We start from the raw sequence: 15,526 nt of genomic DNA, 5'->3' as shown, positions 1-15,526 counted from the left end.
AAGTGAATGTTCATGAAAATTTTAAATTTGGCCATAATAACATCCATGTAGAAATAAAGAGTTGAACATTCAGAAAAAAATCTCCATATGGTAACTTGGATATCTTAGTTGTCTTCTTTTTGTGATTTTTGGACGCATATACTGCTAGAAACTTACTTGCTAGCTTCCTTTCACTGAAAATGTAAAGGCTAAGTACTGTGGTAAGAAGCAGGCAGAGATCACACAGTGTACTCATAATTCCTGTATCCAAGCCCCTGAGACTGACTTTGTTTTGTGTTCATTGAAGACCTACTGTATATCAAACACAGTTGCCCCTTGAACAGCCCCGGGATTAATCCATGTGTAACTTAAAGTCAATCCACAGATTCAGCTAACTTTTGGACGGATACACTGCTAGAAACTTACTTGCTAGCTTCCTTTCACTGAAAATGTAAAGGCTAAGTACTGTGGTAAGAAGCAGGCAGAGATCACACAGTGTACTCATAATTCCTGTATCCAAGCCCCTGAGACTGACTTTGTTTTGTGTTCATTGAAGACCTACTGTATATCAAACACAGTTGCCCCTTGAACAGCCCCGGGATTAATCCATGTGTAACTTAAAGTCAATCCACAGATTCAACTAACTGTGAACCATGTGTTACTATAGTTTCTTCCTGTTGAAAAATATCCATGTTGAAGTAGACCCACACAATTCAAACCCGCATTGTTCACAAGGGTCAATTCTTGTGAACCCAAGTATAGAAATAGTATAGAATACAAGTACAGAAATAAAGGACCTTGTTCTCCAGGAACTTACAATATGATTTGGGGAGAAAGGATTTATACACATTATTAAAGACCTAAATACATGAAACAAGAAAACATATAATGACAGAACTTAATCAGACTCTGAGTAGTGTTGTATTGAAAGCAGTGAAATCTGTGGAACGACTGGTCCAGATTTCAAAAATGGCTTTCTACAGAAGATGGAGGTAGGGTTGAGGCTTAAAACTGAAGAAGGTAGAAAAGTTCTGATTCAGCAAACAGTTAAACAGTAAAATTACATGAATAAAGGATAGTGAAAATATAAATATTACAATAAGAGCTATGTTATTGTAAGAATTAAGATTGGATAGGTCGAAGTGTTGTGTCAAAGGATTTAGACTTGAAGACAGTATGTTAGTATTTGGCTTGTAATTTTTAAGAGAATGCTAACTTTCTGTGTTTATATCTGTACGTTTCAGGAAAGAGAAAAAGTAATGAAACAACTGCAAATTTAGTCAAGAGGCAAAAAACTGATGTCAATACTGAACATCCTCCCTTTTATTACAACATCCACAGACACAGCATTAAAGGAATGAATATGCCAAAGTAAGAGACAGTGAATGACAAAGTGTATGTATTTAATATTTTAATGACATTATGATTTAAAACAAGAACCTCATTTTTTTTTTTTTTTTGCCTTTCCTTGTTGCAGGTTAAAAAAGTTTTTGTGCTATCTTTCTCAAGCAGGCTTTCGAGTAAGCCGAACTCATTTTGACCCAATGGGAGTTCGTACAGATGCACCTCTAATGCAGTTTAAATCCATCCTTTTAAAGTACAGCACCCCCACTTACACTGGAGGACAGTCAGAGGGCCATGTCCAACCAGCATCCGAAGATACAGTAGCTGACAGGGTTGAAATGTCAGTGAAGGACAAAGCAGAAGCAGGTGGTTGCAGAAGATGGTAAATGTAAAGGAAGGTTACTCAGATATCTGTGTTGGTGGCCCTATAGTTCTCTATAACAACTGTAGTGCTTTTTCTATTTTAATTCAGTTGTGTAAAAATACAAAACAGTGCTCTTTTCATTCAAAAAACTAGCAGTTTCTAATTTAGCTGGTTTGGGAGCTATGCTTTCCAAGTTTTTCTTATTTTAAAGAAAACTTAAATTTTAATGAAAACATTTCATATGAAGCCAGATTTGTGACTGAGATCACCCTACTGTTTAATAACTCAGAAAATTTTTACATGCAGAGTGTTTGGAATTTTATATGTTATGAAAATAACACATTACTTAATCTCAGCTCTATTTAAAGTGATTCATGATGTTTATCTTTTCTGTTTGTATTGTGTAAGATGAATCCAGAATCCTTTTATTAAAGTGACCCTAAACAGGAGGAATAGTGCCCTTTCTGATTACTAATGTATTATTTCACAAATACAAGCTAAAATATATTCCCAATTTCAGGAAATCTTATCTCTCCAACTAAATACTTACCGGAGACAGACATACATTTTCTTCTAAGTTTAAAGTCCGAATGATTACACTTTAGAGTAAGATTTTGTTAAATTGAGACTACTGTTCTAACTGTTTACAAGCACGAAATTCTGAGGAGAGATTTTGTTATGAATTAAACAAACTGGGTGATCTCAAGTGCCTCAGTTAATGCACGTACAATATTCATTCGCTTGGTTATGCTACCTCTCAGGAGTAAAACTTGTCACCTTATGAATTTATGAAGTGAGGATTTTCTTGCTTTTTGGGGTGGGTTTTTTTGGTTGTTGTTTTGCTTGTTTTTTTGATTTGTGTATGTGCTAATTTTTTGTACAAGTAGCCCAGGCTAACATGACTACGAAAATTAGTTGGAAAAAAAAATCTTGTTTCCATTAATAAATATGGTTCTTGCTTCATCTAAGAGTTTGTATGAAAAGGTATACCAAAAATTTAGATTTCTGTCTCAAGAATTTAATACACATTTATCTAAGTGTTTCTTAGAAAAAGTAACTTTTTTACAAGCATTAAGCTTGGGAAATGGAGGAAGACAAATGACTGAAAGGTTTAAATATATCATGTAAAAAAAAACCGCTCCCATGACATACACAGAAATTTAGGGAGTTGGGGTTGCATCACCATAGAGTATTAATTTAGAATAAAAGAAAAACTCGTTATTACAGCATAATCCCAGAAGGATGCTTTTTCTTGTCTCGAATTAATGTCTGAGTGACTTTCACTTTCTAAAAGAATAAACATGAAGATGTAAAATATAACAAGAAATACCAAGTAGAGGAAAAGGTAGTAAAAACATAGGTGCTTTAGAATGTGTTTGAACCTAAAGGACTATCCATTTAAAACAAATCAATACAGAACCGTGGAACCCCACGGTAACCACAAAACACAACAGGTAACACAACAACAAGGACAGACCACAAGTACACCACAAAGGAGAATCATCAAACCACAATGGAAGAAACAAGAAAAGGGACAGGGAAGAACCACAAAGTAAGACAAAAACAAGTAATAAAGTGGCAGTAAGTACATACCTATCAGTAATTAATGTCAACAGATTCTCAAGATGGAAGATTAGGTTTTTAAGATCTTTGTAAATATAAACATCAATAGCTGTAATTTCACCATGACAAGGCAGTGATCCCTGAAGGGTGATGATATATCACTGTAATGTCAGAAAGCAAAGAGGAACTAAAGAACCTCTTGATAAGGGTGAAGGAGGAGAGTGAAAAAGCTGGCTTAATACTCAATATTTAAAAAAACTAAGATCATGGCATTCAGTCCTATCACTTCATGGCAAATAGAAGGGAAAAGGTGAAAGCAGTGACAGATTTCCTCTTAGGCTCTAAAATCATTGCAGATGGTAACTGAAACCATGAAATTAGAGATGATTGCTTCTTGGCAGAAAAGCTAGGACAAACCTAGACAGTGTGTTACAAAACAAAGGCATCACTTTGCCGACAAAGATCCGTGTAGTCAAGGCTATGCGGTCTTTCCAGCAGTCATGTACAGATGTGAGGGCTGGACCATAAGGCAGGCAGAGATGGAAGAATTAATGCTTTCAAACTGCGGTGCTGGAGAAGGCTCTTGAGAATCCCTTGGACAGCAAGGAGCTCAAACCAGTCAATCTTAAAAGGAAATCAACCCTGAGCAGTGATCAAACCTGAGCCCCCTGCATTGGGAACGTGGAGTCTTAGCCACTGGACAATCGAAAAGTCCCTACCACCCTTTATGTTTCATTACGTAGTTAACTTTACCAGTGCTAATTTTTGTGTGGATTCAACTTACTATCTAACGTCCTTTCATTTCTGCATGAAGGAGTCTTCAGTATTTCCTATAAGGTAGGCAGGTCTGCTACTGACAAATTTGCTCTGTGCATCTTAATTTCTTTCATTTTTGAGGAGTAATTTTGCTGCATATAGAATTCTAGGTTGAGTTTTTCTTGCAGAGCCTCTGGGCCTCCATGACTTCCTATGAGAAGCAAGCTGTTAATCTTATTAAAGATTCCTCACATGTGACCACTTTTCTCTTGCTGTTTCTCAAAGCCTGTCTTATTTAGCACTAGTTAGGCTTCTCAGATGTGCATATTCTTTTTTGGAAAATCCTGAAGTTTGAGGCAATTATTTCTCCAAATATACTGTAACCTCTTCTCTCCTTCTAGGACCCCCATTATGCTATTACACTTGATAGTGTCCCACACATCTCTGCAGTTTTTCCCCTTCATTCCTTTAAGTTTTATTTCATATTGCAATATAGCTGATTTACAATACTGTGTTTCTATTTCTTTTTTTCTGATTAGGCTACTCTCAAGTGATAACCTCTCGTTCAAATTTGTTGAATATTTCTAGCAGTTCAAATCTGCTTTTGAGGGACTCTACTGAATTTATTTCACCTGTTATAGTTTTCCAATCCAGGATTTCTATTTGCTTCTTTTATCATAATTTCTCTTTATTGTTATTCTCTATTTGGAGAAAGATTATTCTCAAATCTAGCTTTTAAGACATGGTTTCTTCTAGTTCTCCAAACAAGCTTTTAAAGGCTAACAAAATTTTTGCTTAATAAGTTCAACACCTGGGCTTTGTCCCAGACACTTTCTTTGCAAGTCTTGTAAATTTTTGTTGAGAACTAAACATTTAAAATAATATAACATGCCAACTCTGAACACAGAATCCCTTCCCCTCCTCAGGTGTAGCTGTGTTAGAACTTCTTGGACTGATTCTGTAAAGTCTGCAATTTTTTTGCTGTGTGTGACCATCATATTCTGTTTTGCTAGCTTAAATGTGAGTGATATTTGCTCAGTCGTGTCCAACTCTTTGCGACCCCAAGGACAAAGAGCGTCCTTTTTGCCAGGCTCCTCTGTTCATGAAATTCTCCAGGCAAGAAAACTGGAGTGGTTGCCATTTCCTTCTCCATTTTGTTAGCTTAGAGGTTAGCTAATGATTGGACAGAAATGTCCTTTAATGCCTTTAAACAGTTAACTCCTAATCTTGAAGAAGTGCTCTTTGAAACTGTTGGGCTATGCCTTCAACACTTCAACATGCAGTTTACAACTCTGCCTTAGCTTTCACTTCCTACTTACAGAGCCTCAAGTTCTGTCACAGGTTAGATTAATGCCTTCATTTTTCTTTTGGGTATGCATACATCTTATACATGCAGCCTTCTAGATTCCCAGGAATATGCTGGAACTTTTCAAAGCCCTCTACAGACATGACATTTTTGTTTTGTTTTTTTGGTCAGCATCTGTTTAGCCTCAGCTGTTATCACAGCCTCAAGCAGCTTCTATGGTAAACAGACTAAAGATAGAGATGTTTGCACAGAGTGAGTAGAGTGAGGTCAAATAAAGACAAAACTCAAGAACACAGCTTTTCAGTGAGCTACCGGACAGGTCAAATAGTGACAGTTCTCTAGAGTGGGCTTTCTGTGGAGCTTCAAGTTCCCTCCAGTGGCTACTAGGCTGCGTGGGCTTTCTGTGGAGCTTCAAGTTCCCTCCAGTGGCTACTAGGCTGCTGGTTTTAACAGCGGGCACGGTTGCGAGGCTGCTCCTTTTCAAGGCTGACCTGGAACTGAGGAAAGATGGTCAGGGAAATTTAAAATGTTACAAACCATGTTGTTACAGTTTCTGTCAAATAAATGCTTTTTAGACAACTGGAAGCTTTTAGTTATTTTTTTAGAGTTCTGACAAAGTTGATTTTGACAACTTTTAGTGTTTTTATGGAACTTTCATTGTTTTTATGGAATAACAGATTTTCAGAGGTCCTTCCTTACTCCATTAATTCAGAAAAGTTGTCAAAGAAGCCATTTTTATAGTTACAACAATGGAACACTTAATTACTTTTCCTTTCTATTATGTTTCTAAGACTTAGTAAACCAAATATTTCTAAGTAGAAATGTGATGGGAATTTAAAAGAGATCTTTCCTCATTTGGCATTTCAATTATTTCATGTTTAGTTCTCCAAGTTAAGAGTCCTAAGACTCAATTTTCTCAAAGGTACAAGTGAAATATTGTCCTTCCCAGTGTTCAGAAGATTTAAAATGATAATGTAAAACTAATTACAAAGGTATAATAATCAAAACAGAGTGGTACTGGCAAAAGAAAAGTCATACAGACCAATGGAATACAAGCCCATAAATAAACCATGATATATATATGGTCAATTGATTTTCATTAACTGAAAATTAGGCTGCCAAGACAATTCAGTGGAGAAAGGGCAATCTTTTCAACAAATGGTGCTGGGGAAACTTCATATCCAAATGCAAACAAAGCTGATTTCTTATCTTTTGCCATATACAAAACTCAAGTTGGAAAAAAAGACCTAAACTCTTGGAGGAAAATCTTTATAATATTAGATTTGGAAATGCATTCTTGGACATGACACCAGAAGCACAGGCAACAAATAGAAAAATTGGAACTTATCAAAATTAAAAACTTTTGTATATCACAGGACACTTCTGAAAGAGTGAAAAGCCAGCCCATAGAATGGGAGAAATATATGATTAAATCATATATCAGATGACAGATTAATATCCAGAATATATTAAGAACTTCTATAACACACACAAACAATCCAATTAAAAATGGTCAAAAGACTTAAATGGGTATTTCTCCACAGAAGATATACAAATGGCCAGTAAGCACATGAAAGTATGCTTAGCATCACAAGCCATTAGGGAAATGCAACTCAAAATCACAATGAAATAACACTGTATACCCATAAGTACAGCTACTGAAAACAAAAACAATAAGTGTTAGTGAAGAAGTGGAGAGAGTGGAATCCTGTATTACTGATGGGATTGTAAAATGGTGCAGCCATTGTGGAAAAGTCTGAAGTTCCTCAAAAAATTAAATATAGAATTAACATGTGATTCAGCAACTTCACTCCTAAGTGTATATCCAAAAGAATTTAAAGAACTCAAAACAGATACTTGTACAAAAATGGTCACAGCAGTATTATTTACAATAGCAAAAAGTTTCCATCAATCTAAGTACCCATCAACAGATGAATGGATACAGTGGAATATTGTTCAGCCATAAAAAGGAATGGAATTCTGATATATGCTACAACTTGGATGGACCTTAAAACCATTATGCTAAGAGACATTAACACACAAAGGACGAAGCATGATTCCACATATATACGTGCCTAAAATAGTCAAATTCAAAGAAAAATAGAGTTTATCTGGAATGTATCACTTATCAGGTACAATTTCTGATTGGGATGATAGTTCCAGAAATAGTGGTGATGGTTAAACAACACTGTGAATGTATCTTAATGTCATTCAATTGTATGGTTAAACTGATAAATTAGGTTATATATATTTTACCATAATCATAAATTTTAAAATGATAATGTATTAGCCAAAGGCCCTATTGAGTGAATCTTTCATTCCTCAGTTGAGAAGGTGATTATAGAAGTTACTTGGATAATACTTGATGAAACACTCATAGTTAATACTATGTTTAACAGTACCCACCCTCCAACACACACAAACATATACACACACACACACACACACAACACTATACACTCAGTGCTCTATCAAATACCTGTAATTATATTTTGCAAAGGATTACACATCCAGTAAATTCACTAATGATGCAAAGAATTTATGTCCTCCCATACTGATGGATAAAAACACATACATTCTCTAAGCACAAAGCTTATATTCACAAATAACTTTTTGCTTAAAGACAAATGTCAATTAATAATCACAATGGAAATTTAGTTGTTTAATGCAACCACTAATCTAATGTCACCAATAAAATCTAAGCAGTTATATCACAAAACCAGGGTTATATTCAGCGGACATGCATTAATAATCTATACAATTTAACATTACACCAGAAAAGGAACTGAATACAAAATTTTCCTTGATATTTGGTGGTTTTCAAACTTCATGGCACAGATTACCCAAAAAGAAAAAAATTGTAAAAACAGATTTTAAATATTTTCAATAAAATGGTAAAAAATTGAACAAGCCGTTAAGTTTTCATATTGGGGTGAATATTTAAAACATCAAGCTGGCCCCAGTCTGTCAAAAATGACAGGTAAATATTTACAATGACTAGACAGGCTTTCAGTTACAATGGTACTGGAGGGTAACTTTCCCCTGGTAAAAACCTTTTATGGTTAATTTCCCAATGCAAACATGTTTTCATAAATACTGTGATAATATAAACTTGGAAACATACCTGAAATCAGGACAGAGACAAAAAATAACAACACAAGTCAATCTTACTTCTGACCTGTAATCATAAAGCCTTTTGGGTCCAAACACCACACACTGTCCTTCATTATAAAACTAAATTAAGAAGAATAGAATGACTTTAACATTCTGGCTGACATTCTTCTACAGAATTATCTTTCACTACACATCAAGGCAGGGTTCAAGCTCCATTAGCTTGCTTCTCTAGATACAGTGTAATTAGCAGAGCACCAAATTTATAAACTGATATGGCAACCCAAAATGCTAAACACACTTTCCAAACAGAAGCAAATTTTCCCTATTGTTAGTTCTATGTGCCATGTTATTTTTGAAACTTATGCAGCTACCAATAAGAAAAGAATTAGGGAAGCTTTGAACATATCTTGTACTTTTCATCAAGGCTAAAGTGCAAAATATCTCCATGTCTCTGGCATTTTAATAGGAAAAAACATACACATAATAAAGGAAATGAGGTGACAATAAAATACAAAGAAAAAGACTTTAAAATACACACTTGAAGACTACATAAGAACAATTTAATTTTTCTTTTTTCAGTGAAATCTGTGAATGAACCAAGTTCTCACAGAACTTGAGATCTTGTTTGGTTCTCTTTCCCAGGATCAGAAATTCCAAATTTAGAGGGACAAAAATGGAAGAAAATAACATTGCATGACAATGGGACACTAAGTTCATAAAGAACTTTTCTTTAAAAATGAGATATTATGGAAGAAAATACCATGAAAATAATAATCCTATGAGAATTGTTTTTTAAGCACAGTAAATTTGAGCCTTGGTCTTCATGAAGATACTACAGCTTATATAGAAAACTATAAATATACAAGACTCCAGGAAAAAAAGTCAGAATACGTATTATTTAACATTCTGTAGGCCTAAAAAACTTTTGAAGGGAGGGAGAAAGATGGCCAACTGAATCTTCACTCAAGAATACAGAACTATGAAAAATTCCTGGGTCAAAAGTTCCAAGATGCTCCAAACGGAACCACACTTTGTGAAAACATACAATTTAGATATACTTTTTAAAGGAAAGAAAAAGTACTGAATAATTGCAGTTCCTTCCAAAAAGGAGATCTTAAATTAAGGGGAAAAGATTCTAATAGTGTAAACGAATCTGGCTCAGAAAGAAAACTGAATAACATATCCAATGTTCTGTCCATAAAAGTAATGACGGTACATCTTTAATATTAAAGAAATAGGCTATAAAAAAGTTCATTCTCAGAACTGGTTTTAGTAAAATCTCATTTGTGCTCCTTTGTGGGTGCATAATAAAGTTCCATGGGTTTGTTCACCTTCCAGTATTTCTCACTGACCAATTCCAAAGAAAAAGAGCCATTTAACACCTAAAACAAAAAAGAAACAATTATGAAAACTACTCAAAGCACAGTATAGTCAGATGGAACTACATTAAAGTCCATCTTAAAAAAAAAAAACTTAGGATGAACTTCTTGTCACTTATACCATTCATGAAAGAAAAACAGATATATCAAGTTAACTACTCTGCTGCAATTTCTCTTCAGTGTATGCACCATTTTATTAGGCTCCACCCCACAACTTGCCACCCTCAGATGTTCAACGTGCCCCCAATATCAACAGCGTATTGTTTTAAAAACTTACAGTGAACTGGCCACTGGCTGTTGCTATGTAAATGGTATACTGCTTCTCACTGGCCGTATCAAGGTTCATCTGGTTTGATTCTCCTTTGCTTCGAAGTTCTTCTAAAGCTAGCCTCACAGCCAGGTACTTGGATAAGTGATCAACAGTGGCATTACCTGAAGTCTTTATGTATCTGGAAAAACAAATCATTAAAACCTTTATTTGTAGATTAATGATAAAAATATATGTAAATTATAAAACACATTTCCCAAAAGCCATACAAAATGCAAATGTCCCAATTATTGACAAAATAATATCAAATTTATTCCTCTATTATCTAAAAATTTCTTATTGAAAGGTACAGGAAGAGAGAAAAGGTCAAGGTCACATCCACCAGGCCATGAAAGCGCTACCTACCTTACCATCCATAATATATGACATAAAATAACAAAAATCAAATAGAAATACATACTGCACTGAGAGGAAAGAAAGAACATACCACTCAACCCCAACGATCAGTTCTGAATCTACAGCAGCAAGAATACTACTAAGCATATAAGCAAATTTCTTCTTGTCTAAGAATTAATTAATTTTAGGTTTTTCAGAATGCGCATTAAGTGCTAATTTTCAGGGTTTTTTTAAAGCATGGTATATCATTCACTCACTCACTCAACCTGATGTGTATCTGCGCTTAATGGCAGGTAGTGTGCTCTCTGGAGAGATATGATAAAGCAGACATCCTGGCCAGCAGAAAATTTTAGAGCATTATTAAGAAATTTAAATGACCTTTCTCCTCCTCTACCGAGGAGGGTCATTCCTTTCAGATATGCAACTGCAGATGGCAAGCACAATCAGGAATAAAGAAAACAACAATGCAGGCAGCTAAAATATCCAACTGACTCTGGCAAACAATGGGATGACAAGTATCACCCTTAGTTCTTCCCTGAAATTGCTTTTTAATTCCAAAGGAAACATTCTAAATTCAGATAATCTGAAACTAACCCACATTTACCTTGTCTGTGCACTATCATCTTTTTCCATAAGTGTGGGATGAGGCCTGAATACTAATTCAATTTCACTAGCGCCATCCATTACTGGGTCAATTGCCACTGTTGCATTATTATTATCAAGCTCAAGCCCGGAATCATCAGATGTTTTGGTCCGTTTGTTACTAGGTCCTGCTTCCTGATTGCTGTGCGTGGATGCGTTACTGCAGTGAGAACTGTCTCCATTGTCTTCTGCTCCGCTACCGTTTTCAATCTGTTGTTTCTTACCTCGCTGTAATCTAGTTAAGAGGAAAATAACACAAAACAGGTTGCATGGAATTTACATGTAGACTCTAAATGCATCAAGTTTGAAGTACATTTATTGAAGTTATTAAATTCTAAGTTCCCTGGTAGCCTAGAGGTTAGGGTTCCAGACTTTTATTGCTGTGGCGTGGGTTCAATCCTTGGTCGGGGAATTGAGATCTTGAAGCCACTTGTGTGGACCAAAAAAAAAAAGACCTAAATTCTAAAAACATCTTAGTAACTGAATTTGCTCCAAGTTGAATAACGGCCATCTATTTCCCACATGTCCCTGGCAAGTTTAGGGAAACACACACAGGCAAACATGTGAACAAATTTAACAAATACTTACATTCATTGAAAATTTTTCTTTTTTGATTATAGGGACTACTGGCAAATACTTATTTACATTTGGATACTTTTCTTATGAGATTTTAAATTGAAAGAAAGGTATAATTCAGATATGTTAAGCACTCTCTGCCTGCTGACCTCACCCAAAGCCGGCTAATACAATGCAAAATTATTTCAATGCAAAAGATGAGATATATAAATATAGAGCATGAATACAGAAGCATCTCTCTAACAAGCTCAAATACTACAAACCGGTTAACTGGGCAAGGTGCTTTGTGTACACATCTTATTTATTCATTAAAACAACCGTCAAGGCAGTTAATACCATCATTTTATAATTGGGGTGGAAGATGGGAACTTGGCAGACAGCTGAAGAAACAGTGTGTGCCATGCAGATTATCTAGAAGAGGTTCCTGAAAGACAGAACAGTAAGTATAAAGGTGTCAAGGCAGAAACAATCTTGCTGAAGTCTGAAAAACACCGAAGAAGCTTTAATATTGCTAGCAACTGAACGAAGCTTCTATCACATACTCTCACCACTAGAAATGTTCAAGCAAAATCAAAAGTCTATCTATAAAGGATTTCACAAAGGGGATTCTTTCTCCGGGTAGAAGACTGAAAGTCTGCATTTCAGAATCACTTCTAGAACCTTTAAATATGAATGCCTGTTCCCCGATCAAAGATTTTTATTTACTTAGCCTGGAGTGATAACTTTGAGGCTCTAGGATTCAAAAACTTCCCAAGTGATTCTGATGTTCAGCCAAGGTGAAAACCACTAGACTGGGATGTGGCTTTGGAAAGTCCTGACTCTCCCTGAGGCCTAAACATATAAGGAGATGTCAGAGCAGAAAAAAGAATGGAGGTGAGGAAAGTGCTCAGATTATACAGGGCTTTGGAAGCTACCATTAAGGTCTTTTAGCTTGAATGTGAAGAGAAGCTATTAGAGGTCTCAAAGCAAAGGAGAACTTGGACCTGACTTTCACCTTATCATTCTGGCTGTTGTGCTGAGAACAGATGGTGTGGTGGTAAGCATGGAAAGTAGAAAGACCAATCAGGAGGCTACTTCAATACTTCAAACGAAAGACAGTCGCTGCTTATACCAACTTGGATATATTATTGGAAAAGCTAAAAATATATTTACTCACAGACTGGTATACAGACTGGGAAAAAAAGAGAGAGATTAACAGTAACTCCAAAATTTTTGGCTAAAGCAAGTGTGATGATGATATTTCCATCAACTGAAATAGCAAGAAAGACGAGAAGTAGGAGGCAAAAACTGACAATTTAGTACTGAACATGTTAAGTTTGCAGAAGAGAAACAGCTAACGACATACAAAGGGAACCAGGAGAATATGATCTCTTGAAAGCCAGGGAAAGAAAACCAATCAAAGAGAAATTAACTGTGTAAAATATTAAGTAAGACGAGATCTCAGAATCAGCGACTAGATTTTTCCACATGGAGGTCAATGGTAACTTTGACAAGGGTGATATGAGGGGTGGGGGTAAAGCCTGACTGGGGGTGTTCAAAATGGGAAGAAACTGGAGCTGGTGAGCACAGACAACTCTTAAGAAGAGAAGAAGAGAAGTACAGTGGTGAGTGGAGAGAGAAGTGGGTATATGAGAGGTGAGGTTTGGTTTTGTTTTGAAGATTCTATCACTTTAGAAGGAATCCCCTATTATCCCAGGAGACATATATTATACCTGCATGAAAAACTAATTACACAGAACTACTGTTGGTTACTGCATTTTATCTCTTTCAAAATGGAAGGTGTTAAGTAAATTCAGTATGTAATAAAATATTCAGAAAAATGGCCACCCCATCTGGCCTTCTTGCCCACGTACCTGTTCATAGCCTGTATCTTCAGTCCTTCCTCAATGCTGTGACTGAGTGCTTGCTGATTATTGTGCTTGTTGATCCTGGCTAATACTCTTTCTTGATGAGCTTCATACTCATCACGACTTGGATAAATTTTGCTGATGAGTGCATCAAAGTTTGGGTCTGGTCTCAGTGATCTTTTGGAAACTAGCTTTTTCCGACAGGTAGGGCATTCTTTATTGCTAAATAAAGAGAGGGAAAAGAAAATGTAAGTTACGCCAGTATCTTTGGGCTGAAGACAAAAATAGTCAGCTTCCAGATTATTATCATCCTTTTCCCAATACCTTTACTAAGTCACAGAAATTTAAACTGATTAACCTGACTTTTCATGAATATCTTTCTAGTGGCTATAAGCACGATCTCTGAAACCTGAGATACTCTCTACTACTTGCCAATAGAGAAAAATCTAAATACTTCCCTATGATAATTTATATATAACCATTTTAGAAATGAAAATCTAATCTTTCCTAATTTTAAGTTCCCCTTTCTGATATCCATGCCATACAAGGAAAAACTATCCACTAATATATATTCATGTTATCAATTATTTTATTAAAATAGCTTTCATCATCATATTATTTTACATACGTAAGAAGTGGAAAAACCATGGTTTCAAGCTTTGTAGTTTCCTCAAAATAAAAACTCATTTTGAAAAGCTTCTAAAATTATATAAAACCAACTGTTTCAAAACAAAGATTCTCCAACAATTACAACCTAGACTTTAGATAAATTTCCAATTCTCAAATGAATATGTATTTCTTAAAACCCACAGAGCACTAGAATACTGTCCTCACATAATTTAAATACCTAGGTATCATTCATTTTAACATACCCACTTCTGAGGGCTGTGATAATGCAGTCTGCACAAAAACGATGTAAGCACTCTTTTGTAGTCATGGTGTTCTTCAACATATCCAAACAAATTGGGCACATTAATTCACTGTGTAGGCTTCGAGGTGAAACCACAATTTCTAAGCCATCTGTTATTGCCTCCTGTAAAGACATCACTTTAAAATTACACGCTACCTAATTTTTTTTTTTAAGTTATGGACAAGTTCAAATCTACAAGAATACAGAAGAGACAAAAATGAACACCTGTGTAGCCATCATCCAGTCGCCATCACTGTCAATTCACAACCAATCTTGTTTTATCTGTAATCTCCTTCAACTTCCCTAAGCCCCAGCACCAAAGTATTATATAAATCTGTTATCATAATTGTAAAGATAGCATATCATATATTTAAAAGACAACTAATGGTAAATTAGTCTGGTATAATTTTAAAACAGCACTGAATATGGAGTCAGATGGCTTAGGTTCTAGTTCAACAACTAGCTCTGCAACTCTAAAACTTTTAACACTGTCTTCTTACCTGCAAAATGAGGAAGTTAAGGCTACAGGAACCCTAAAAGTTCTTCCATCTGCAAAAGTGCAACATTTTGATAATAAACTATATATTTCATGCCATCCATTAAAAGATTTTAAAATGTGAATTTAAATATTCTGTATGCACAGTTTAACAGGATTTTGTTTTAAAATCACTTTTTGAACCTTAAAAAATCTTGATCCACAGAGCAGTTTTCTACCAAGTGGTCAGGTTCTCAGGCTAACCTACAAACTGATTTAAACTATAGCACATCTGTCTCAAGTAAAAAGTATTAGTATCTCTAATTGTCATGACTAAAATTGTTGTCAGTGAGAAACGCATTTGGAGTTCCAATGTAGAATTCAGGCCACATCTTCCAAAGGCACAGATTAGTGACTCCTACTTTCTCCATCACTACCACTACTGACCCTTCCCACAAGGCAGTACTGAGAACGAAGGCACGGATACAGGCTCCTATGGATTGAGGAAAGAGGTCTAGTTAGTGGCCACTGAAAAGGAAGATGCAGGTAGAAATAAGGGCTTCCAACTGGGTTACTGACACTTCCTATTTCCACTGGCTCTCCATCA

At 35.5% G+C, this 15,526-nt stretch overlaps 2 protein-coding genes across 4 annotated transcripts in view; one reads left to right on the top strand and one right to left on the bottom strand.

Moving 5' to 3' along the window:
• TRMT1L (tRNA methyltransferase 1 like) overlaps positions 1-2,650 on the top strand; it is a 34,784-nt gene extending 32,134 nt beyond the window's left edge. For both annotated transcript variants that reach the window (XM_043923363.1, XM_043923361.1), the window contains exons 14-15: positions 1,224-1,350; positions 1,457-2,650. In XM_043923363.1, the coding sequence (XP_043779298.1) occupies positions 1,224-1,350; positions 1,457-1,709 (380 nt within the window). In that variant the 3' untranslated portion in view covers positions 1,710-2,650. The remainder of the gene's footprint in view (positions 1-1,223; positions 1,351-1,456) is intronic.
• Positions 2,651-5,460: 2,810 nt separating this feature from the next.
• Positions 5,461-15,526, bottom strand: part of RNF2 (ring finger protein 2) — a 40,216-nt gene continuing 30,150 nt past the window's right edge. For both annotated transcript variants that reach the window (XM_043923365.1, XM_043923366.1), the window contains exons 3-7: positions 14,407-14,567; positions 13,541-13,756; positions 11,074-11,346; positions 10,083-10,254; positions 5,461-9,808 (exon numbers count right to left, since the gene is read on the bottom strand). In XM_043923365.1, coding sequence (XP_043779300.1) covers positions 9,707-9,808; positions 10,083-10,254; positions 11,074-11,346; positions 13,541-13,756; positions 14,407-14,567 — 924 coding nt within the window. In that variant the 3' untranslated portion in view covers positions 5,461-9,706. The remainder of the gene's footprint in view (positions 9,809-10,082; positions 10,255-11,073; positions 11,347-13,540; positions 13,757-14,406; positions 14,568-15,526) is intronic.

The sequence above is a fragment of the Cervus elaphus genome, chromosome 14, assembly GCF_910594005.1.
Source record: "Cervus elaphus chromosome 14, mCerEla1.1, whole genome shotgun sequence".
NCBI lineage: Eukaryota > Metazoa > Chordata > Mammalia > Artiodactyla > Cervidae > Cervus > Cervus elaphus.
Note: the sequence above shows the minus strand (reverse complement) of the source record. Positions and strands in the feature narration are given on the sequence as shown.